This window comes from Micropterus salmoides, unplaced genomic scaffold, assembly GCF_014851395.1.
Source record: "Micropterus salmoides isolate LMB-PRFRI ecotype aquatic unplaced genomic scaffold, ASM1485139v1 Ms_hic_scaffold_6, whole genome shotgun sequence".
Lineage (NCBI taxonomy): Eukaryota > Metazoa > Chordata > Actinopteri > Centrarchiformes > Centrarchidae > Micropterus > Micropterus salmoides.
In genome coordinates, this window is record NW_024044348.1 from 3,050,715 (window position 1) to 3,074,711 (window position 23,997).

At 46.2% G+C, this 23,997-nt stretch overlaps 1 protein-coding gene across 1 annotated transcript; it reads left to right on the forward strand.

Moving 5' to 3' along the window:
• The first annotated feature begins 1,929 nt into the window (after window positions 1-1,929).
• Window positions 1,930-14,886, forward strand: LOC119889697 (calcium and integrin-binding family member 2-like). Its single transcript, XM_038700487.1, has 6 exons — window positions 1,930-2,197; window positions 2,371-2,405; window positions 3,782-3,890; window positions 12,676-12,823; window positions 13,123-13,318; window positions 14,771-14,886. Exons 1-6 carry the CDS (start codon window positions 2,147-2,149, stop codon window positions 14,790-14,792), a joined length of 561 nt encoding a protein of 186 aa, XP_038556415.1. The 5' UTR covers window positions 1,930-2,146; the 3' UTR covers window positions 14,793-14,886.
• Window positions 14,887-23,997: the final 9,111 nt, after the last annotated feature.

Consider the following 23,997-nt stretch of genomic DNA (forward strand, 5'->3'; position numbering starts at 1 on the left):
CTCTAAGAGGAAGAGGAGTCACTCTGATCTGTGAGGAAGAGGAGTTACAAAGATCCTCTGAGAGGAAGAGGAGTCACAAAGATCTGTGAGGAAGAGGAGGCACAAAGATCCTCTAAGAGGAAGAGGAGTCACAAAGATCCTCTGTGAGGAAGAGGAGTCACTCTGATCTGTGAGGAAGAGGAGTCACAAAGATCCTCTAAGAGGAAGAGGAGTCACTCTGATCTAAGATGAAGAGGAGTCACAAAGATCCTCTGTGAGGAAGAGGAGTCACTCTGATCTGAGAGGAAGAGGAGTCACAAAGATCCTCTAAGAGGAAGAGGAGTCACTCTGATCTAAGATGAAGAGGAGTCACAAAGATCCTCTGTGAAAAGAGAGTCACTCTGATCTAAGATGAAGAGAGTCACTCTGATCTGTGAGGAAGAGGAGTCACAAAGATCCTCTGTGAGGAAGAGGAGTCACTCTGATCTAAGATGAAGAGGAGTCACAAAGATCCTCTGTAAGGAAGGAGTCACTCTGATCTGTGAGGAAGAGGAGGCACAAAGATCCTCTAAGAGGAAGAGGAGTCACTCTGATCTGTGAGGAAGAGAGGCACAAAGATCCTCTAAGAGGAAGTGGAGTTACTCTGATCTGAGAGGAAGAGGAGTCACAAAGATCCTCTGTGAGGAAGAGGAGTCACTCTGATCTGTGAGGAAGAGGAGGCACAAAGATCCTCTAAGAGGAAGAGGAGTCACTCTGATCTAAGATGAAGAGGAGTCACAAGATCCTCTGTGAGGAAGAGGAGTCACTCTGATCTGTGAGGAAGAGGAGGCACAAGATCCTCTGAGAGGAAGAGGAGTCACAAGATCCTCTGTGAGGAAGAGGAGTCACTCTGATCTAAGATGAAGAGGAGTCACAAAGATCCTCTGTGAGGAAGAGGAGTCACTCTGATCTGAGAGCAGGAGTAGTCACAAAGATCCTCTGTGAGGAAGAGGAGGCACTCTGATCTGTGAGGAAGAGGAGTACAAAGATCCTCTGAGAGGAAGAGGAGTCACAAAGATCTGTGAGGAAGAGGAGGCACAAAGATCCTCTAAGAGGAAGAGGAGTCACTCTGATCTGTGAGGAAGAGGAGTCACAAAGATCCTCTGAGAGGAAGAGGAGTCACAAAGATCTGTGAGGAAGAGGAGGCACAAAGATCCTCTAAGAGGAAGAGGAGTCACTCTGATCTGAGAGCAGGAGTAGTCACAAAGATCCTCTGTGAGGAAGAGGAGTCACTCTGATCTGTGAGGAAGAGGAGTCACAAAGATCCTCTGTGAGGAAGAGGAGTCACTCTGATCTGTGAGGAAGGGAGTCACAAAGATCCTCTGTGAGGAAGAGGAGTCACTCTGATCTGTGAGGAAGAGGAGTCACAGCTTCTTTCTCAACTCTTCTTCTGATCCCAATACTGCAGTTTTTAACCTTTATACTGCCCTGTTTAAGGATTTTTAAGGATTTGTAATCCATCCCACATGAGCTCTACCAGTACTCATTATTACTACTATTATTCACTACTACCGTTCTTCATTACAATTCTGTTAATAATTTAATATTGTACAGATCCACACTCCTTTATTGTTTCTTTATATTGTATATTTATACTTCATCAATCAATAAAGTATTTCTGATTCTGATTCTGAAGCCAAACGAGTTCACAGAGCCCTGATTAAATCTGTGTGTGTGTGTGTGTGTGTGTGTGTGTGTGTGTGTGTGTGTGTGTGCTGCCTTCAGGAACAGTCAGAATTTATTGGCTAAAATACGAAGGGCGGGACTTTGTGACATTGACTTCCTGAAAGTGAGATTACAAATAAAGTCTCAGTCGGAAAATGTCACAATAAAATAACAGAGTAACTTTGAAATAACAGAGACACGTGCCTGCCACTTCCCCCATGAAAGCCGGGTTGTACGAGCCGCACCTGAAAGCAGCGCGCTGGTACCCGCACCGCCTCCTCCCGCACCGCTGAGGAGTGAAAAATCCCCTTTTCCTCAGCGGAGAGGAGCTAAACCCGGACCAGGAGTGTGGACGTCAGACCAGCAGCTGGACCGGAACCTGTGGACCTGGATGGATGTAAACGGACCTCAGAGCAGCTGCAGCCTCCAGTGTGATGCAGCTGTGTGATGTCCGCCGAGCAGGATGGGCAACAAGCAGACCACGTTCACCGACGAGCAGCTGGAGGCCTATCAGGTGACTCTGCACGGTTCATATAATAACGGGGACCGGGTCCTGCTTTATAAGGTGTGTCTGTTTTGTGTACGGGGGTCGACAGGACAGCAGAGCGTGCAGGGCGTCTCTCCTGCTGCTGATTGCTGAGCTCCAGCCTCTCTGCGTCCTCTCACTGTCTCTCTGTCTGTCCACAGGACTGCACCTTCTTCACCAGGAAAGAAGTCCTGCGGTGAGTTGTTGTTCAGAAATCACACCTTCATCACGGCAGAGTGAGGGGGCGGAGCCACAGGTCAGCTGACTGACGTTAATGTCAGAGAAGGACTCCTGCAGCTGGTTATTACATCCACCCAGGACCAGGGGCGCACATTCATCTAACAGCTGGGGGACCTTACTGTTATTAAGCAGCATGGAGACGTGATGTTCCAGAGTAACTGAAAAACTATCTCTTGTCCTTTTTTCTTTCTCTGTGAGTTTATCTGGTCAACAACACAAAGCTATAGTTAGGTTCAACACGGGGTCATATTATAATTATTAAATTACCTCGTCTCTTACTCAGATATTTCAGCTGCAGCTGAGCTGCCACTTAACATCATAATCCCAACAGAAGATCACAGTTTAACCAAAGTCCTTAGAGGTGAGTCTCGCCTCTCTGCAGCCATCTTGGTAAGGCCTCAGACTAACAGGATCAGGTCTCTCTTTAAATGAACAGGCAGACAGTTTCATGACTTTGCCCCAAAATAAGGTTTGAAAAGTGTTTTTCCCCGCAGGTCATACTTCTACTACACATAGAGCAGACCCTTCCGTCAGGGGAGCCACACGATTGGCTGAAATATGTTTCCTGCCTCAGATGTTAAAAGCAGACAATTGGCTTTCTAACAGGAGGGGCGGGATAACCGCCATCTTGGCATTATGGGCTTTCCCTATAAAGTTGTATAGAGGATTCTTAAAGTAGTCGGTTACTTACTGGACTCCTCCCAGACTGTGTGCAGGCGAGTAAAGGGGGACAGCAGCACTGGACCAAACCACTGTGAGGGAAGAGAGGGGGACTCTAAGTGTTCCTAAACTTAATTAATTAATTAAAGCTAATGGTGTTGCACTGTTTGTATTGTTTTACAGCTTGCACAATTATTTTAAGTCAATATCATTATATTATTTAATTAGGTTTTAGGGGGTGGACCCTCAGATTGGGAAGGTCCTGACCCCCCCCCCCCCCCCCCCCCCCCCCCCGATTTCCACCTATGCTCGGGACACTCTGTCTGTCTACCTCTCTGTATGACACCTGTCCCCTGTCTTTCGCCCATGTCCGCTGTCCTCTGTCCCTATCCACTGTCCTCTGTCCCCTATCCACTGTCCTCTGTCCCCTGTCCCTCTGTCTCTGTCCACTGTCCTCTGTCCACTGTCCACTATCCTCTGTCCCCTGTCTCTTGTCCTCTGTCCCATGTCCACTGTCCTCTGTCCACTGTCCTCTGTCCCCTGTCCCTATCCTCTGCCCTTATCCCTGTCCTTGTCCTTTTCCTTTCCTCTGTGCCCTGTCCTCTGTCCCCTATCCTCTATCCCCTGTCCCTTATCCTCTGCCCTTTGTCCTCTGTCCCTTGTCCTCTGCAGGCTACATGGCAGGTACCGAGAGTTGGCTCCTCACTTAGTGCCGCTGGATTACAACAACCCCGACATCAGAGTTCCTCTGACGCTCATCGTCAGCATGCCGGAGCTGAAGGTAGATAGCTGACAGGTAGAGGTGACAGATAGAGGTGACAGGTAGAGCTGACAGGTAGAGGTGACAGGTAGAGCTGACAGGTAGAGAGCTGAAGTTAGAGAGGTGACAGGTAGAGCTGACAGGTAGAGAGCTGAAGTTAGAGAGGTGACAGGTAGAGCTGACAGGTAGAGAGCTGAAGTTAGAGAGGTGACAGGTAAAGCTGACAGGTAGAGCTGACAGGTAGAGAGCTGACAGGTAGAGAGCTGACAGGTAGAGCTGACAGGTAGAGAGCTGAGTTAGAGAGGTGACAGGTAGAGCTGACAGGTAGAGAGCTGAAGTTAGAGAGGTGACAGGTAGAGAGCTGAAGTTAGAGAGGGAACAGGTAGAGCTGACAGGTAGAGAGCTGAAGTTAGAGAGGTGACAGGTAGAGAGCTGAAGTTAGAGAGGGAACAGGTAGAGCTGACAGGTAGAGAGCTGAAGTTAGAGAGGTGACAGGTAGAGCTGACAGGTAGAGAGCTGACAGGTAGAGCTGACAGGTAGAGCTGACAGGTAGAGAGCTGAAGTTAGAGGTGACAGGTAGAGAGCTGATGTTAGAGAGGTGACAGGTAGAGGTGACAGGTAGAGCTGACAGGTAGAGCTGACAGGTAGAGGTGACAGGTAGAGCTGACAGGTAGAGAGCTGAAGTTAGAGAGGTGACAGGTAGAGCTGACAGGTAGAGAGCTGAAGTTAGAGAGGTGACAGGTAGAGCTGACAGGTAGAGAGCTGAAGTTAGAGAGGTGACAGGTAAAGCTGACAGGTAGAGCTGACAGGTAGAGAGCTGACAGGTAGAGAGCTGACAGGTAGAGCTGACAGGTAGAGAGCTGAAGTTAGAGAGGTGACAGGTAGAGCTGACAGGTAGAGAGCTGAAGTTAGAGAGGTGACAGGTAGAGAGCTGAAGTTAGAGAGGGAACAGGTAGAGCTGACAGGTAGAGAGCTGAAGTTAGAGAGGTGACAGGTAGAGAGCTGAAGTTAGAGAGGGAACAGGTAGAGCTGACAGGTAGAGAGCTGAAGTTAGAGAGGTGACAGGTAGAGCTGACAGGTAGAGAGCTGACAGGTAGAGCTGACAGGTAGAGCTGACAGGTAGAGAGCTGAAGTTAGAGAGGTGACAGGTAGAGAGCTGATGTTAGAGAGGTGACAGGTAGAGGTGACAGGTAGAGGTGACAGGTAGAGCTGACAGGTAGAGCTGACAGGTAGAGAGCTGAAGTTAGAGAGGTGACAGGTAGAGCTGACAGGTAGAGAGCTGAAGTTAGAGAGGTGACAGGTAGAGCTGACAGGTAGAGAGCTGAAGTTAGAGAGGTGACAGGTAAAGCTGACAGGTAGAGCTGACAGGTAGAGAGCTGACAGGTAGAGAGCTGACAGGTAGAGCTGACAGGTAGAGACCTGAAGTTAGAGAGGTGACAGGTAGAGCTGACAGGTAGAGAGCTGAAGTTAAAGAGGTGACAGGTAGAGAGCTGAAGTTAGAGAGGGAACAGGTAGAGCTGACAGGTAGAGAGCTGAAGTTAGAGAGGTGACAGGTAGAGAGCTGAAGTTAGAGAGGGAACAGGTAGAGCTGACAGGTAGAGAGCTGAAGTTAGAGAGGTGACAGGTAGAGCTGACAGGTAGAGAGCTGACAGGTAGAGCTGACAGGTAGAGAGCTGAAGTTAGAGAGGTGACAGGTAGAGAGCTGAAGTTAGAGAGGGGACAGGTAGAGCTGACAGGTAGAGCTGACAGGTAGAGAGCTGAAGTTAGAGAGGTGACAGGTAGAGCTGACAGGTAGAGAGCTGAAGTTAGAGAGGTGACAGGTAAAGCTGAACGGTAGAGCTGACAGGTAGAGCTGACAGATAGATAGCTGACAGGTAGAGGTGACAGGTAGAGCTGACAGGTAGAGGTGACAGGTAGATAGCTGACAGGTAGAGGTGACAGGTAGAGCTGACAGGTAGAGAGCTGACAGGTAGAGAGCTGAAGTTAGAGAGGTGACAGGTAGAGCTAACAGGTAGAGAGCTGAAGTTAGAGAGGTGACAGGTAGAGAGCTGAAGTTAGAGAGGGAACAGGTAGAGCTGACAGGTAGAGAGCTGAAGTTAGAGAGGTGACAGGTAGAGAGCTGAAGTTAGAGAGGGAACAGGTAGAGCTGACAGGTAGAGAGCTGAAGTTAGAGAGGGAACAGGTAGAGCTGACAGGTAGAGAGCTGAAGTTAGAGAGGTGACAGGTAGAGAGCTGAAGTTAGAGAGGGAACAGGTAGAGCTGACAGGTAGAGAGCTGAAGTTAGAGAGGTGACAGGTAGAGCTGACAGGTAGAGAGCTGACAGGTAGAGCTGACAGGTAGAGAGCTGAAGTTAGAGAGGTGACAGGTAAAGAGCTGAAGTTAGAGAGGTGACAGGTAGAGGTGACAGGTAGAGAGCTGACAGGTAGAGGTGACAGGTAGAGAGGTGACAGGTAGAGCTGACAAGTAAAGCTGACAGGTAGAGGTGACAGGTAGAGAGCTGAAGTTAGAGAGCTGACAGGTAGAGCTGACAAGTAAAGCTGACAGGTAGAGGTGACAGGTAGAGCTGACAGATAGATAGCTGACAGGTAGAGCTGACAGGTAGAGGTGACAGGTAGATAGCTGACAGGTAGAGGTGACAGGTAGAGCTGACAGGTAGAGCTGACAGGTAGAGAGCTGACAGGTAGAGCTGACAGGTAGAGAGCTGAAGTTAGAGAGGTGACAGGTAGAGCTGACAGGTAGAGAGCTGAAGTTAGAGAGGTGACAGGTAGAGAGCTGAAGTTAGAGAGGGAACAGGTAGAGCTGACAGGTAGAGAGCTGAAGTTAGAGAGGTGACAGGTAGAGAGCTGAAGTTAGAGAGGGAACAGGTAGAGCTGACAGGTAGAGAGCTGAAGTTAGAGAGGTGACAGGTAGAGCTGACAGGTAGAGAGCTGACAGGTAGAGCTGACAGGTAGAGAGCTGAAGTTAGAGAGGTGACAGGTAGAGCTGACAAGTAAAGCTGACAGGTAGAGGTGACAGGTAGAGAGCTGAAGTTAGAGAGGTGACAGGTAGAGCTGACAAGTAAAGCTGACAGGTAGAGGTGACAGGTAGAGCTGACAGGTAGAGAGCTGAAGTTAGAGAGCTGACAGGTAGAGCTGACAAGTAAAGCTGACAGGTAGAGCTGACAAGTAAAGCTGACAGGTAGAGGTGACAGATAGAGAGCTGAAGTTAGAGAGCTGACAGGTAGAGAGGTGACAGGTAGAGCTGACAAGTAAAGCTGACAGGTAGAGGTGACAGGTAGAGCTGACAGATAGAGAGCTGAAGTTAAAGAGCTGACAGGTAGAGCTGACAGGTAGAGAGGTGACAGGTAGAGCTGACAAGTAAAGCTGACAGGTAGAGGTGACAGGTAGAGGTGACAGGTAGAGCTGACAAGTAAAGCTGACAGATAGAGAGCTAACAGGTAGAGGTGACAGGTAGAGCTGACAGGTAGAGCTGACAGGTAGAGGTGACAGGTAGAGAGCTGACAGGTAGAGCTGACAAGTAAAGCTGACAGATAGAGAGCTGACAGGTAGAGAGCTAACAGGTAGAGAGCTAACAGGTAGAGGTGACAGGTAGAGCTGACAGGGAGAGCTGACAGGTAGAGCTGACAGGTAGAGGTGACAGGTAGAGCTGACAGGTAGAGCTGACAGGTAGAGGTGACAGGTAGAGCTGACAGGTAGAGCTGACAGGTAGAGGTGACAGGTATAGAGAGCTGACAGGTAGAGAGCTGACAGGTAGAGGTGACAGATAGAGGTGACAGGTAGAGGTGACAGGTAGAGCTGACAGGTAGAGCTGACAGGTAGAGCTGACAGGTAGAGGTGACAGGTAGAGCTGACAGGTAGAGCTGACAGGTAGAGGTGACAGGTATAGAGAGCTGACAGGTAGAGAGCTGACAGGTAGAGGTGACAGATAGAGGTGACAGGTAGAGGTGACAGGTAGAGCTGACAGGTAGAGCTGACAGGTAGAGGTGACAGAGAGCTGAAGTTAGAGAGCTGACAGGTAGAGCTGACAGGTAGAGAGCTGAAGTTAGAGAGCTGACAGGTAGAGCTGACAAGTAAAGCTGACAGGTAGAGCTGACAGGTAGAGCTGACAGGTAGAGGTGACAGATAGAGAGCTGAAGTTAGAGAGCTGACAGGTAGAGCTGACAGGTAGAGAGCTGAAGTTAGAGAGCTGAAGTTAGAGAGCTGACAGGTAGAGCTGACAAGTAAAGCTGACAGGTAGAGGTAACAGGTAGAGCTGACAGGTAGAGAGTTGAAGTTAGAGAGGTGACAGGTAGAGCTGACAAGTAAAGCTGACAGGTAGAGAGCTGAAATTAGAGAGCTGACAGATAGAGCTGACAAGTAAAGCTGACAGGTAGAGAGTTGAAGTTAGAGAGGTGACAGGTAGAGCTGACAAGTAAAGCTGACAGGTAGAGCTGACAGATAGAGAGCTGAAGTTAGAGAGCTGACAGGTAGAGCTGACAAGTAAAGCTGACAGGTAGAGGTGACAGGTAGAGGTGACAGATAGAGAGCTGACAGGTAGAGGTGACAGGTAGAGGTGACAGGTAGAGAGTTGAAGTTAGAGAGGTGACAGGTAGAGCTGACAAGTAAAGCTGACAGGTAGAGCTGACAGAGAGCTGAAGTTAGAGAGCTGACAGGTAGAGCTGACAAGTCAAGCTGACAGGTAGAGTTGACAGGTAGAGGTGACAGGTAGAGCTGACAAGTAAAGCTGACAGGTAGAGCTGACAAGTAAAGCTGACAGGTAGAGGTGACAGGTAGAGGTGACAGGTAAAGCTGACAAGTAAAGCTGACAGGTAGAGGTGACAGGTAGAGTTGACAGGTAGAGGTGACAGGTAGAGGTGACAGGTAAAGCTGACAAGTAAAGCTGACAGGTAGAGTTGACAGGTAAAGCTGACAAGTAAAGCTGACAGGTAGAGTTGACAGGTAGAGGTGACAGGTAGAGGTGACAGGTAGAGTTGACAGGTAGAGGTGACAGGTAGAGGTGACAGGTAGAGCTGACAAGTAAAGCTGACAGGTAGAGGTGACAGGTAAAGCTGACAGTTAGAGCTGACAATTAAAGCTGACAGGTAGAGGTGACAGGTAGAGGGGACGGGTAGAGGTGACAGGTAGAGGTGACAGGTAGAGGGGACGGGTAGAGGTGACAGGTAGAGCTGACAGGTAGAGGTGACAGATAGAGAGCTGAAGTTAGAGAGCTGACAGGTAGAGCTGACAGGTAAAGCTGACAGGTAGAGGTGACAGAGAGCTGAAGTTAGAGAGCTGACAGGTAGAGGTGACAGATAGAGAGCTGAAGTTAGAGAGCTGACAGGTAGAGCTGACAGGTAAAGCTGACAGGTAGAGGTGACAGAGAGCTGAAGTTAGAGAGCTGACAGGTAGAGAGTTGAATTTAGAGAGCTGACAAGTAAAGCTGACAGGTAGAGAGCTGACAGGTAGAGGTGACAGGTAGAGCTGACAGGTAGAGGTGACAGGTGGAGAGCTGACAGGTAGAGGTGACAGGTAGAGCTGACAAGTAAAGCTGACAGGTAGAGGTGACAGGTAGAGCTGACAGGTAGAGGTGACAGGTAGAGCTGACAAGTAAAGCTGACAGGTAGGTGTGACAGGTAGAGAGCTGACAGGTAGAGGTGACAGGTAGAGCTGACAAGTAAAGCTGACAGGTAGAGGTGACAGGTAGAGCTGACAGGTAGAGGTGACAGGTAGAGAGCTGACAGGTAGAGCTGACAGGTAGAGGTGACAGGTAGAGCTGACAAGTAAAGCTGACAGGTAGAGGTGACAGGTATAGGTGACACGTAGAGAGCTGACAGGTAGAGCTGACAGGTAGAGGTGACAGGTAGAGCTGACAAGTAAAGCTGACAGGTAGAGGTGACAGGTGGAGAGCTGAAGTTAGAGAGCTGACAAGTAAAGCTGACAGGTAGAGGTGACAGGTAGAGCTGACAGGTAGAGGTGACAGATAGAGAGCAGAAGTTAGAGAGCTGACAGGTAGAGCTGACAGGTAGAGAGCTGAAGTTAGAGAGCTGACAGGTAGAGAGCTGAAGTTACAGAGCTGACAGGTAGAGAGCTGAAGTTAGAGAGCTGACAGGTAGAGCTGACAAGTAAAGCTGACAGGTAGAGGTAACAGGTAGAGCTGACAGGTAGAGCTGACAAGTAAAGCTGACAGGTAGAGAGCTGAAGTTAGAGAGCTGACAGGTAGAGCTGACAGATAGAGAGCTGAAGTTAGAGAGCTGACAGGTAGAGGTGACAGATAGAGAGCTGAAGTTAGAGAGCTGACAGGTAGAGGTGACAGGTAGAGCTGACAAGTAAAGCTGACAGGTAGAGGTGACAGGTAGAGCTGACAAGTAAAGCTGACAGGTAGAGGTGACAGGTAGAGAGGTGAAAGGTAGAGCTGACAAGTAAAGCTGACAGGTAGAGGTGACAGGTAGAGCTGACAAGTAAAGCTGACAAGTAAAGCTGACAGGTAGAGGTGACAGGTAGAGAGGTGAAAGGTAGAGCTGACAAGTAAAGCTGACAGGTAGAGGTGACAGGTAGAGGTGACAGGTAGAGGTGACAGGTAAAGCTGACAGTTAGAGCTGACAAGTAAAGCTGACAGGTAGAGCTGACAAGTAAAGCTGACAGGTAGAGCTGACAAGTAAAGCTGACAGGTAGAGGTGACAGGTAAAGCTGACAGTTAGAGCTGACAAGTAAAGCTGACATATAGAGAGCTGAAGTTACAGAGCTGACAATAAAGCTGACAGGTAGAGGTGACAGGTAGAGGGGACAGGTAGAGGTGACAGGTAGGGGGACAGGTAGAGCTGACAGGTAGAGCTGACAGGTAAAGCTGACAGGTAGAGCTGACAGGTAGAGGTGACAGGTAGAGGTGACAGGTAGAGGGGACAGGTAGAGGTGACAGGTAGAGGTGACAGGTAGAGCTGACAGGTAAAGCTGACAGGTAGAGGTGACAGGTAGAGGTGACAGGTAGAGAGCTGAAGTTAGAGAGCTGACAGGTAGAGCTGACAGGTAAAGCTGACAGGTAGAGGTTACAGGTAGAGCTGACAGGTAGAGGTGACAGGTAGAGCTGACAGGTAGAGAGTTGAATTTAGAGAGCTGACAAGTAAAGCTGACAGGTAGAGGTGACCGGTAGAGGTGAGAGGTAGAGAGCTGACAGGTAGAGGTGACAGGTAGAGCTGACAAGTAACGCTGACAGGTAGAGGTGACCGGTAGAGGTGACAGGTAGAGAGCTGACAGGTAGAGCTGACAGGTAGAGCTGACAGGGAGAGCTGACAGGTGGAAAGCTGACAGGTAGAGGTGACAGGTAGAGGTGACAGGTAGAGCTGACAAGTAAAGCTGACAGGTAGAGGTGACAGGTAGAGCTGACAAGTAGAGCTGACAGGTAGAGAGGCGACAGGTAGAGCTGACAGGTAGAGCTGACAGGTAGAGCTGACAGGTAGAGGTGACAGGTAGAGCTGACAAGTAAAGCTGACAGGTAGAGGTGACCGGTAGAGGTGACAGGTAGAGAGCTGACAGGTAGAGCTGACAGGTAGAGGTGACAGGTGGAGAGCTGACAGTTAGAGGTGACAGGTGGAGCTGACAGGTAGAGGTGACAGGTAGAGCTGACAAGTAAAGCTGACAGGTAGAGGTGACAGGTGGAGAGCTGAAGTTAGAGAGCTGACAGGTAGAGCTGACAAGTAGAGGTGACAGGTAGAGGTGACAGGTAGAGGTGACAGGTAGAGCTGACAAGTAGAGGTGACAGGTGGAGAGCTGAAGTTAGAGAGCTGACAGGTAGAGGTGACAAGTAAAGCTGACAGGTAGAGGTGACAGGTGGAGAGCTGACAGGTAGAGCTGACAGGAAGAGGTGACAAGTAAAGCTGACAGGTAGATGTGACAGGTAGAGGTGACAGGTAGAGGTGACAGGTAGAGGTAACAGGTAGAGCTGACAGGTAGAGGTGACAGGTAGAGGTGACAGGTAGAGCTGACAAGTAAAGCTGACAGGTAGAGCTGACAAGTAAAGCTGACAGGTAGAGGTGACAGGTAGAGCTGACAAGTAAAGCTGACAGGTAGAGGTGACAGGTAAAGGTGACAGGTGGAGAGCTGACAGGTGGAGGTGACAGGTAGAGGTGACAGGTAGAGGTGATAGGTGGAGAGCTGACAGGTAGAGGTGACAGGTAGAGGTGACAGGTAGAGGTGACAGGTAGAGCTGACAGGTAGAGGTGACAGGTGGAGAGGTGACAGGTGGAGAGGTGACAGGTAGAGGTGACAGGTAGAGGTGACAGGTAGAGCTGACAGGTAGAGGTGACAGGTGGAGAGGTGACAGGTAGAGCTGACAGGTGGAGAGCTGACAGGTGGAGGTGACAGGTAGAGCTGACAGGTAGAGGTGACAGGTAGAGGTGACAGGTAGAGGTGACAGGTGGAGAGCTGACAGGTGGAGAGCTGACAGGTAGAGGTGACAGGTAGAGGTGACAGGTAGAGGTGACAGGTGGAGAGCTGACAGGTAGAAGTGACAGGTAGAAGTGACAGGTAGAGCTGACAGGTGGAGGTGACAGGTAGAGGTGACAGGTGGAGAGCTGACAGGTAGAAGTGACAGGTAGAGGTGACAGGTGGAGGTGACAGGTAGAGGTGACAGGTAGAGGTGACAGGTGGAGAGGTGACAGGTTAAGGTGACAGGTGGAGGTGACAGGTAGAGGTGACAGGTAGAGGTGACAGGTGGAGAGGTGACAGGTGGAGGTGACAGGTAGAGGTGACAGGTAGAGATTTGACAGGTAGAGGTGACAGTTAGAGTTAGCGGTTAGCAGTGAGTCACTTCATCTGTCTGAATGTCCTGACAGGAGAACCCGTTCAGAGACAGAATTGTGGAGACGTTCTCTGAGGACGGACAGGGGAACCAGAGCTTCAACGACTTTGTCGACATGTTTTCTGCCCTCTGTGAAACTTCACCCAGAGAGCTCAAGATCATCTACGCCTTCAAGATTTACGGTGAGATGTTTGAGAGAGTCCTCCTCAGGTGAGAAACCTCAGAGCTGCTGCTAAAAGGTGCTAAAGTTTACCTGGGAAGGTGAACATCCTTTAAGCAGGAAAGCTACCGCGGTTTGAGACAGAGAAGCAGGGTAGTATTCAGCAGTCTTCAATATCATGGTCCAGCATGGGGATATGGTTTACCCGCAGGGTCCAGGATCATGGTCCACGCAGAGCTGAGTGGTTTTACACCAGCTGTGTTTGTTGTTGTTCTTCTTCTCGGATGTAATGAAATGTGTAATCTTCTGGTTGTGGTTCAGACTTCAACAGGGACAACTTTATCTGTAAGGAGGACCTGAAGAAGACTCTGAACAAGCTGACCAAAGGCGAGCTGACCCCAGAGGAGGTCATCCTGGTGTGCGATAAAGCCATCGAGGAGGCCGACCTGGACGGAGACCACAAGCTGTCCTTCGCCGACTTTGAGAACATGATCTCAAAGGCTCCTGACTTCCTGAGGTACGGCGCCGTTTCTGATTATCCCTCAGCCACATCAGTGTTTTTATGTCAGAGTGGTCAAACATCTGGATTATTACATACTGCACACCTGAAGTTACCACCTGTAACTACAGGCGGCGCCAAATGATGAACTGAGGGTTGGAGAACAAAACATGTGATGTCAGCTGATGACGATAGTCTGCGTTCATGTTTGTTTCTCGCCAAAGTCACGTTTGCTCATTCGAGATTCCGTGAGATCCCACAAACCGCCACTCTGCAACATGTGGTCCTTCATCTGGACCGAAGTTTCTGCTGTGGGTATTCTTATGATTAAAATATTAAAATCTATATAAAAAATATCAAAGATCAGTTCATTCTGTTGTTACATCTTTAACATCAAAGGTTTTAACATCAGTGAAAATCTGTAAATCCTCTCGTGTGCAGCAGTGTAGAGCTTAATTAAACTTGGACAAAATACCAAAATCACTGTCTCCATCCAGAGATTAGACAGACCCGTCTCCATCCAGAGATTAGACAAACCCGTCTCCCTCCAGAGATCAGACAGACCTGTCTCCATTCAGAGATTATAGAGACCTCTCTCACTCCAGAGATTAGACAGACCCGTCTCCATCCAGAGATTAGACAGACCCTTCTCTCTCTAGAGATTAGACAGACCCGTCTCCTCCAGAGATCAGACCGACCCGTCTCCATCCAGAGATTAGACAGACCTCTCTCACTCCAGAGATTAGACAGACCCATCTCTCTCTAGAGATAAGACAGACCCATCTCCCTCCAGAGATCAAACAGACCTGTCTCCATTCAGAGATTAGACAGACCTCTCTCACTCCAGAGATCAAACAGACCTGTCTCCATCCAGAGATTAGACAGACCTCTCTCACTCCAGAGATAAGACAGACCCGTCTCCATCTAGAGATTAGACAGACCCTTCTCTCTCTAGAGATTAGACAGACCCGTCTCCATCCAGAGATTAGACAGACCCTTCTCTCTAGAGATTAGACAGATTGTGGTTCAGTTAGACAGATCGTGGTGTTTTCAGTTGAGGTCAGTTGCGTGTGTTTTAGGCAGGACTCGGCGTACAGTTGCAGTCCACTCAGAGATAAAATCCACAAAATTATTCTGCTGATGATTCATCAATGAGCAGTTTCACTCCTCCACCCGAACCTAGCAGGAGGGAAGAAAAGGCGTGGCCATAAATCTGTATCTCACACCGGACCACCGGTCACAGACTAGCTGCAACGAAGCCCGCTGGTTGTGCTGGGAGTGGAGAAAGTAGCGGCTGAGACAGGAGTGACTTTTCACTGCTGTGTTTTCAATGCTGAATAAAGGCCCGGGAACGGCAGCAAAACCAGCTGATCTGAGTGGAGGTGCTGTGATCAGGGTTAGAGTCTCCCACAGGACAGGCAGAATCTCTGTGTTCAACAGATGAAACTCATTATGTGATTTGTTTTACAGTAACTTCCACGTACGAATATGAGACTGCTGAGATCCTGCAGAGCGAAGACGTCTCACTTTGTCCCCATTTCCTGATCCGACTGGTCTTCACACTCCAGACTCCACCTGAACCTCAGACCCACTCGACTCAGTGCCTGTCCTTTCTATCGCCGACCGAGAGTCTTCCTCTCCAGCGGAACCTGACACAGAGTCTGGTCTGGACTCACAGCGGACGTTTCAGAGAGAAAGCAGTTACTGCATGAAACCTTTCTCTTTATTAGAAATGTTTGCAGGCGGACGAGCACGATAAACCAAGACGGGGCTAATTTTATACCAACAGAGCTCCTCTGGACGGTTCTGCTCTTCTGAGACACTTCAGAGGACACATAACAGGGCTTTTCTGACTTCAGTGCTTTGCAGAAGGGCAGAATCCACCGACTGGACTGAAAAAGCACAGTTTTAAAGGGCAACAGTGATTAGCTATGCAACCTTTCATGAAGTGCATGTTGTAAATTGCTTCTAGCTGTGGTTAATTTGTACATCTGGTGTAGTGAAATGTTCTGGTGCATAACGACAATCATAGTAAACTGTAGTTCAGTTGATGGAAGGGCTCTCTGTCATCTCACCTGTAAACTTTGGCTTTGATAAACTTGATAGATCAGCTTTCACTCATTCAACAGGAATGTTTGTGGCTAGAATCAAATAAAAGATTTTTCTGTTGCTTGATGCTTCATGAAGCTTCTTATCAAAGCAAACTGATTCAGGTTCACGTCGCGAGATCTGGAACAACTCTGAGCTGAGGGACGAGGTGCTCCTCAGTCTGCAGATGCTTTTATCCAAGTTACAATAGATATTAGTAAGGGCTGTTAGCGTGTACGGCATCAATGGGGAAGAAGTAATTCATGACAGCTCCAACGTGAGATTCAGCTTTTCTTTCTGCAAACAGAAACACAGACGGACAGAAAGCTGTTCAGCTCAAGTTTTTATGGGAATAGACATCAAATATGCAGCGACAGAGTCACGAACTTCTGCAGCAACGTAATCCTGTTTCTCTCACGATGGTCTGCAGACAACATGTTTCCTTCTGTAAACACAGCCTCAGTCTTTCGGGACACATGTCAATACAACGCTTGCATGTCAACAAAGAAACTGATTTGTCATTCCTTCTGTACACTCTGGAACCTTGGATTTTAACCTAAGTGAGGGAGGACAAAGTCCGCAGTGGAATTATATTCTACAGTTTATCTTAAGATGCAGCACAGTCACAGTTAGACTTCTCTTCCAAAGTTACACTGTTGCTGGCTGCAGCTTCAGGTGGCTAACATTAGCATTTTTCCATAGATCCACCGGTGTGTTCTGCTGGGCAGGTACTGTTCGGTGGGTTTATCACACAGCCTGTATAAACATGGAGATAGTGTCCAAGATGTTGCTCGTAGGTTTCTGAAGAGCATCTGTGAAGCCAGTTAATTACATATTCAGTTGTCATGAAGGGGAAGTTCACTACAGAGAATCAGGCGGGTTATTTCTGCTGTAAAAGTTGTGTTTTTTAACATGGAGGTCTGTGAGGAGTGACTCAATTTGGAGCCAGCTTTAAGTGGACATTCAAAGAACTGCATATTTAGGTACCCTCTGGCCCCGGAGGTTGCTGCTTGGTTTATCAGAGCTTGTTTGATGGCAACACTAAGACAGAACCAGAGGGGAAGTGTACTACAGTCACCTGATTCAGAGTTAATAAAAGAAAAACAGATGCTTGTTTAAGCATACAGAGGAGGTGACTGAATGAGCTGAAAACCTGTCAGCTCCTGCAGCAGCTGTTGGTTTCAGGTTTCAGGCTGCTGTTCAGAGGTTCTTCAGTTCAGGTGGAAAGTTGTCGCTGCAGCACTGAAACACCACCAGGACATTTATCCTGATTACTGTGACCAGCCAGCTGTGGTGACGACACCGTGTTCCTGCTGCCTCAGCACATCGGCCTTCATCTGCTGGATCACACATCCCGCTGCACCTGCTACCTCCTGATCCTGCTGCCTGCTGCACCTGCTACCTCCTGATCCTGCTGCCTGCTGGACCTGCTACCTCCTGACCCCGCTGTCTGCTGGACCTGCTGTCTTTCATGACTGAGCTGCAGACTGTGATGGTCTGATGGATGTCTGAGCCGCAGAGTCGACGCCTGTTAAAGTGCTTCTGTTCCCCAAAACAGCATCTCATGTTTCCACCACTTCAAGCTGATCAATCTCATTAGTGTCTGCTGGATCGTCACCCGGCAGTTTTCTCTTCTGAACACGTCGATGGATCGTCAGCTTCAGTTACACAAGAATTTAATATTCGCCACTTTACTTTGCTCTCTGTGTTTAAATAAAGACGTACAGGAATGGATTCTTCTTCTGCAGACACAGGTGGTGTTGTGGTGCTTTTGATTCTCCTGGATCATGTTGGACTATTTTATTATTTAGATGCATAACAGAGATATAAAAATGAATAAAATGTGGTAAGACTCAGAAAACAACAATAAAGTGTGTGTTATTAATTGTTGATTATTTATTATTAGTAATTCCAAACAACCAACTTGTGAAGTGTAAATCTCCTACAGTCATTGATCATACAGATCATTTATTCCAGGACATTAAAAATCTCAATGGATTTCTTTCCTGGTAAAATAAAGGTAAAATAAATAAAATGATATCAAATAAACTGGAGGTGAGAGAGATGTGTCAACAGGTGATAACAGCAAAACAATATTCATACACAGGATCAATAACTCACAGCAGATTCCCACCATTGTTAAAATCTCAACAGAACAGATCTGTGTGTCTGAGTTACCAATAAACACAGTTTAAATAAAGAAACTAGTAAATATGTATGTTTTTAGTGAATAAGACATAAAGAAACAAATATAATGATAATATAATAAAATGTGTAAAAATGACACAAACTACATCCATAAATGAAATATAAAAAAGTAAATAATTATATATAAGCAACAGACAAAATAAGTGTGAAATAATTTAATACATATTTTAAATGTAGTTCCTTATAAGAGAAATGTAATTGTATTCTGCTTATTTGAACAATAACAGAGTTTATTACAGGTCTGTTTTTCTGTTTTATTTACCATGTTTGGATTTTTTTTATTTCATAACAGCAGTTTGTGTGTTGTTCAGTCAGCTATGTGTCATTATAAATGTGATGATCACTCATCAAACAACTAAATGATTAACATTTACTGGAGTATTTCATATTTTTATTTATATATTATGTTTATTCACGTGATTATTATTTATATTTGAGCCTTTTGGGTCTTCATATTTCTTCATTTCAGAATGTTTCAATAATAAAAAAGTACATTATTTAAATTTAACATTCGGCTTACAAAGATTTAGTAAAATAATTAGTTTCTGCAGGAGACAGAAGATGACTTTGATTCATTTCATAGGGTTAGGGTTAGGGTTTCATAACAGAAGTTATCTCATGTCACTTTTCATATAGACTTGAGATATCATTAACAGCTCATAAATACTTCATGAAAGACTTCCAGGTGATTAATGATAACAAACTGAAATAACCCCTTGTTTTTATTTACTTTTATTTTATACTTAATGATTACAATGTGGTAAAGGAAATTTATTTTGCATTTATGTTTTGCATTATTATTATTATTTGACATTATTTCTTTGGAATCACTGTTTCAAATCAGTTCTTATTAAACAGTTTGTGTTACACTACCACCTGGTGGTGGGAGGCTGTCAGCTGCAGACACCATCAGAAATAAAAGAGTTCTGTGCTTAGTTATTATTCTGAAAATGAATAAATGAATAAAATGTTGAATAAATAACCTAACAACAATAACAAACTGATAATCACAGGGATAGTATCACAGACAATAATAATTATGAAGAATTAAAATCAACAATTCAGTTTATTCAAGAGGGTTAAATCAAGGGTGACCATCTGAGAGGAAATGTCTTCAACCAGTCCAGCTGCCCTCCTTGGAGAACTATGAGCTGGATCACTGAGAATCTTCACAGACACTACAATGTTTTATGTGCACAGACTGATGTTACACAGTTTCCTTTTTTTGGAATTCCATTTTCAAATACTTTTGGTAAAAGTGTCCAAAGTTCAGCTCATCTCTTTATAAAATTAGGATTTCCCCCAGAAATAAAACCAGTTCGGTACAACCAGTGAAAACATGTTTTTTCATCCAACATCCATCTGAATATTTTTATAGTTTATTTTACAGTAAGAAGCACTTCACCTCTGTATCTGACTCTGTGGTTATTATTGATTGTGTCACATGTTGTATTGATGTCTGTCTGTGGCGCCAAACAACCAAACCGCGTCTTTTTGCCGTTTTGTGTGATTTCACATTTCAGAGAAGTGACAGGTCAGCATGTGGTCAGTTTGGTGTGATGGTTAGCACTCTGGACTCTGGATCCAGAGGTTGAAATCTCGGTGGAACTTGGTGGTTAGTTTTGTCAGTGCTGAACTGAAGAGAAAGACACGACTCCGGGAGAAACACAATCAGGCAACACCACGCAGTTCAAATCCTATTCAGGGCATGTTAAGCAAATGCAGCAAATACACATTTTGTACATGCAGGCGGCGCTACAGGATTTGAAAAATTGCTGATGGAGCAGCAGCCGCAGCTGGCAGCTCTTTAGAAAATACCCGTTCTAATTATTTAAATGTTGTCAATTAAATATTTTGTGTTCATTCTTTAGCACCACATGACTTCCTTGTATGTGTAAACCTACTTGGCATAAAGCTGACCAAGGTGGCTAGGAAGGTGGTAGGTAGGCAGACTCAAACATTGTATGTTTCCAGAGGTAATGGTTTTATTTACAGTGGTCTGCAGTACATGGATAACTCAACAACAAAGAAAATAACTATTAAACTCACAGCAACGCTAACAAAAGGCACGTGTTCACAGCAGCACAGCCTCACCTCTTTTCCTCTTGGGAGCACAAATCCCACCATTATATAGTGTGTTCAATTCCCACCCAAACTGCTTCAGGCCATCCCATTCTGAGGCAGGTTGATCTACTCCGTAACATTACTACCTAGATGTGTCTTAAAATTTGGAACTTAGTTACCAGTTCACTCCGCTCCCCCTAGAAAACGTTGATGTCATCCATGACCACCCTACTCCTATAAAACAGGAAATGCTTAGGCCGAACTGACCTGAAATGCCACCGCTGTGTGAGACTTTCAAGCTGTTACTGAAGGTGGGATTCGAACTCACATCTTCTGGCACCATAAAGAAAAGCATTAAATAATGTCACACAAACTGAGCTACAGACACAGACTCCCAATCTCACTCATAATGTAATGATTTTTGATTAAAAAGTATATTATATATATAGAACTATATATAAGAACATGCCAGAACTGCACCTTCACCATAAAACTTGCATGAATCAGCAGGAAATCCTGAAAGAGTTTGTTGACTTTGCCCCAAATTAAGGTTTAGACAGGGTTTTCCCTGCAAGGTATACTTCCACTACACATGCACAGCATATATCATATCCGTTTTTCTAACACATACTGCATACCACAGCTGGTGCCATGCAGGGCATCTGATCTGGTCACACAGCTGCTCCACGCTGCTACCACAACATCTGAAACTGGAGGACCACGATTCGGGAGGGGTGGGACATGTGAATACAGCCGCCATCTTTAGCGTTACGGACTTACCTCATATTAGTCCCTTTAGGATCCTTTGGGAGGCGTCTTTTTCCTAAATCATCTCTGACCTCATTGTGTTTCCGGATTCATAGTTTTCCTGCCTGACATCCTGGATATGTGTATTTTCTTTTGCACATTTTCTTTACCTGTTGGATTACCATGTTTGCATTTGTGCGCTGCTCCACATTTTGTACCCTTTGTTTTGTTGTTAATAAATCAGTTCAATTCATGTTGTCGTGTCAAGTGTCGCACTAGGGTCCTAAACCTGTTCCTGCCTGAGCCTTCAGCTCCCTTTTGGACAGTGTGGTAATATAGTTTAACCGCAGTAATTACTGTGCGCACAGCTGTTACTGTCACCACTGGTGTTCATGGTTTACACTGTAATGTGCTGCTGTTTGAGTGAACGTAGGGTAAAAGCAGAGGAAGCTGCCCCTCTCTACCAGCAGGTGGCAGTATGAGTGGTGCACAACAACTGAAACCCTCAAAACCCTCAACACATTTCCAAAAAACTGCAGGCCAGCTGGGAAACAATTGCTCAAGAAGATTAGTGGATACATTTTCTGCTCTGCACTCAGCAAGTGTTTTGACACCAGCTAAACTTTTAGATCCAAGATTCAAACCATTTGGATTTTATAATCACATACAGACGTAGTTGGACGACTAACATCAGAATGCAGTGCGTTAATCAGAGACACACATCCCTCCACAGCCATCGATCATCCAGCCAGTCAGCACAGCCACATACAGCGTTTCTACTTGCCCTGCAGATGATGTGAAACTTTACAAGCTGCTGGACAACGATGCCAGTAATCCAAGAAAAACAATTACAGATGCAACCATAAAAGTGCTGCGCGACATTACAGACCCCCCTTCACCTACTGGTCCACCCACAAAGCAGTACACCACAATTTATACCAGCTTTCTAAACTCTGTCTCTCCCATGCAAACTCGCCTGTCACCAAAGACACCAAAGAAAATCATTTTCTTGAATAAAACCTAAACATTTAATAAAACGTTCGTCCATATTGTCCAATCCATCCAGGTAAGCATACATAAATGTCCAGTGAGGGCTGCTTCCCACAGTTAACAAGAAAGAGCTGCATTAGAGTTGTTTTATTTTGAAATCTGGTGTACAGTCATCATTTCCTTTTTTATGTTCTTTGGTATAATAAATGTTCAAAGAAAGACAGCTAGCAGGCTTTCATCAAGCCAGCTAGCTGGACTTACCTCAGTGAGCTGTTCCTCGGTCCCTTGAAGGTCGGCTGTGGCGGAAATTCACATGGGGGCGGCGTCCTTCCCCACCGGACCAAATTCAGTACAGATGAAGACCAACACCCAGAGAGAGGAGGAAGACAATCAGACTGAGGGAGGAACCTGCAGAAGATCCACCTCCATCAGTCTGGAGAGGAAACTCTGGATGGATGGACTGTCTGTTCTTTGGAGCTTCTAATCATTTGGTTGTTGAGCTGCTCTTCTCATCATTTATAATAAAGTAAGAGCTCTTGGTCCTGATGGTCCAGTGGTCAGGACATCAGCCTCGCATGTAAGGGGTCTGGGTTCAAGTCCAAGTTCTGGAGACGATAGTGTAGCTGATTTTCACCCTATAATTCTACAGAAGGTCAGACTGAGGGAGGAACCTGCAAAAATGAACCCTAATCACCCTTAAAACTTTACAAAAAGTGCAAACTGATGAGCAGAATGATCTGGATCAGGACCATCTCTCCACCAGTTGCAGCTAATATCATTTTTCCATGTGGACCCTGGTGGGAGCTGTCAGTGATGTGGAGGTTCATGCAGGAATCGACAGAGGCTTCTTTCTGGCTGTTCAGCTGACGCTCCTTCCCAGTTGTTCCAGGTGGTCCAGCAGCAAGGTTCCTGTTTAAACCCAGGTGGTCTGGGTTCAAGACCTGCTGTGGGAGAAGGATTTTCTTCCACAAATACCTGACATTTAGGGCTCTGAGGGTGTGAATGTAGCCCAAGCTCAAATTCATTTAGACCCACGATGTGAATAATTCATGTGTAAATATAGGTTAAAAATGTGTATGTAAATATGGAGAAAAATGTAAATGGAAGGCAACTGTGTTAAATATGAAAGTCGTCAATTCCATCATCCGGCAGACTTTTTTTCTCCTTTGTTAACAAATAGATTATAAGGACACTTTAGCGCATGCTCACAATAAAGAAACCCTGCATGGGATGGAATTTATTTCATTAATTAATACATTTTTAGAAGGTTCCTAACTTCGTGGTTGACCAGGTATCTTATGTTTTGAATGTTTTTGATCTAAGAGGAAACTATGTTTTCTCTACTGGAACTAAATGTTTTAGTTTAAAGAGGTGGTATTATGCTCATTGTCAGGTTCAAAATCCTATTTAGGGGTTGTACCAGAACAGGTTTACATGGTTTAATTTTCAAAAAACACCATATTTTTTGTCACACTGTACATTGCTGCAGCTCCTCTTTTCAGCCTGTGTTGAAGGCTTCGTTTTAGCTATGGAGTGATACATTTTGCCTCTAAATGATCTTTGTTGGGAGTTGCACATGCTCAGTTCCTAGTTAAGGACTACTAGCCAATCAGAAGCAGAGAAGTGCGGGTCAGCGAGAAGCCGGTAAACGGCTCGGGTTCAGCCGTACGTGTTGCCAACCGGCTCGGCAACATGGACTGGAGCGAGAGTTTCAGAGCGGTGAGTTATTAATCTGTATCCATAAAGTTTTAACTGAGCTCTGTCTCTACATCACAGGAACAACTTTATGTCCACTGACTGCCTGGAGGGTAGCTAGTGTTTGGAAGGGAGAGGAGAGCTGTGTGCTGCAGCTCACTGTTTTTCCACCAGTGTTTTTGAGGGCATGTCGAGTAGCCGCTTGGCGAGCGTTATATGAGGCGCATTTAGCTTTCATCCCTGTGATGTCACGAAGCGGCTGGACTACAAACGAGCTGTTTTCAGGCAGTTCAGTGCAGAGTTTTCTGTGGGAGATGAGAACTCCCTTTGGGCTGGACTTTGGGCTTTTTCACTTTGCAAACCTGTTACATGCACAAAAAAAAGATATAAACTCAATAAAGGAGAGGGGAAAAGCCAAAAACCATAATATCACCTCTTTAAAAAAACGAACCAAGTTTTTCACGTTTACATTTTAAATTTCTCATTTGGAGGCATTTGAGGAACAACATACGATCATCAATAAAGCATCAATGCAGTAAATACCTGAAAGAAGAGTTAACAAATAGTGCAGTCAATACAGGATATTTGTAAGGAGACAGAAGAAGAAGAGCACAGGAAGTGCATGACAGGGGTTAGAGGTGTTATCAGAGGAAGTGTTCCCTGCAGAGTTTTTAAGAGCTTCTTCAAGTCAGAGACGGATGCCCCTGCTCTGATGGCGTGCGGTAGCTTGTTCCACCATCGTGGTGTCACAGATGAGAACAGGGACTGAGGTTGATTTGTGTGAAGGGATGGCAGAGCCAGGCGCCCTTTCGTTGGAGGAGCGCAGTGGACCAGAAGGAACGTAGGCTTGGATTATGGAGTTTAGGTAGACGGTGCAGACCCAGTAGTAACTCTGTATGCAGCCT

What these genes read in the sequence shown, in the direction of transcription:
- LOC119889697 (XM_038700487.1), top strand. Translation starts at nt 2,147, where the DNA reads ATGGGCAACAAGCAGACCACGTTCACCGACGAGCAGCTGGAGGCCTAT. An exon ending in TCAGCATGCCGGAGCTGAAG is followed by an intron (nt 3,891 to 12,675) that starts GTAGATAGCTGA and finishes ATGTCCTGACAG; the next exon opens with GAGAACCCGTTCAGAGACAG. An exon ending in AAGGCTCCTGACTTCCTGAG is followed by an intron (nt 13,319 to 14,770) that starts GTACGGCGCCGT and finishes TTTGTTTTACAG; the next exon opens with TAACTTCCACGTACGAATAT.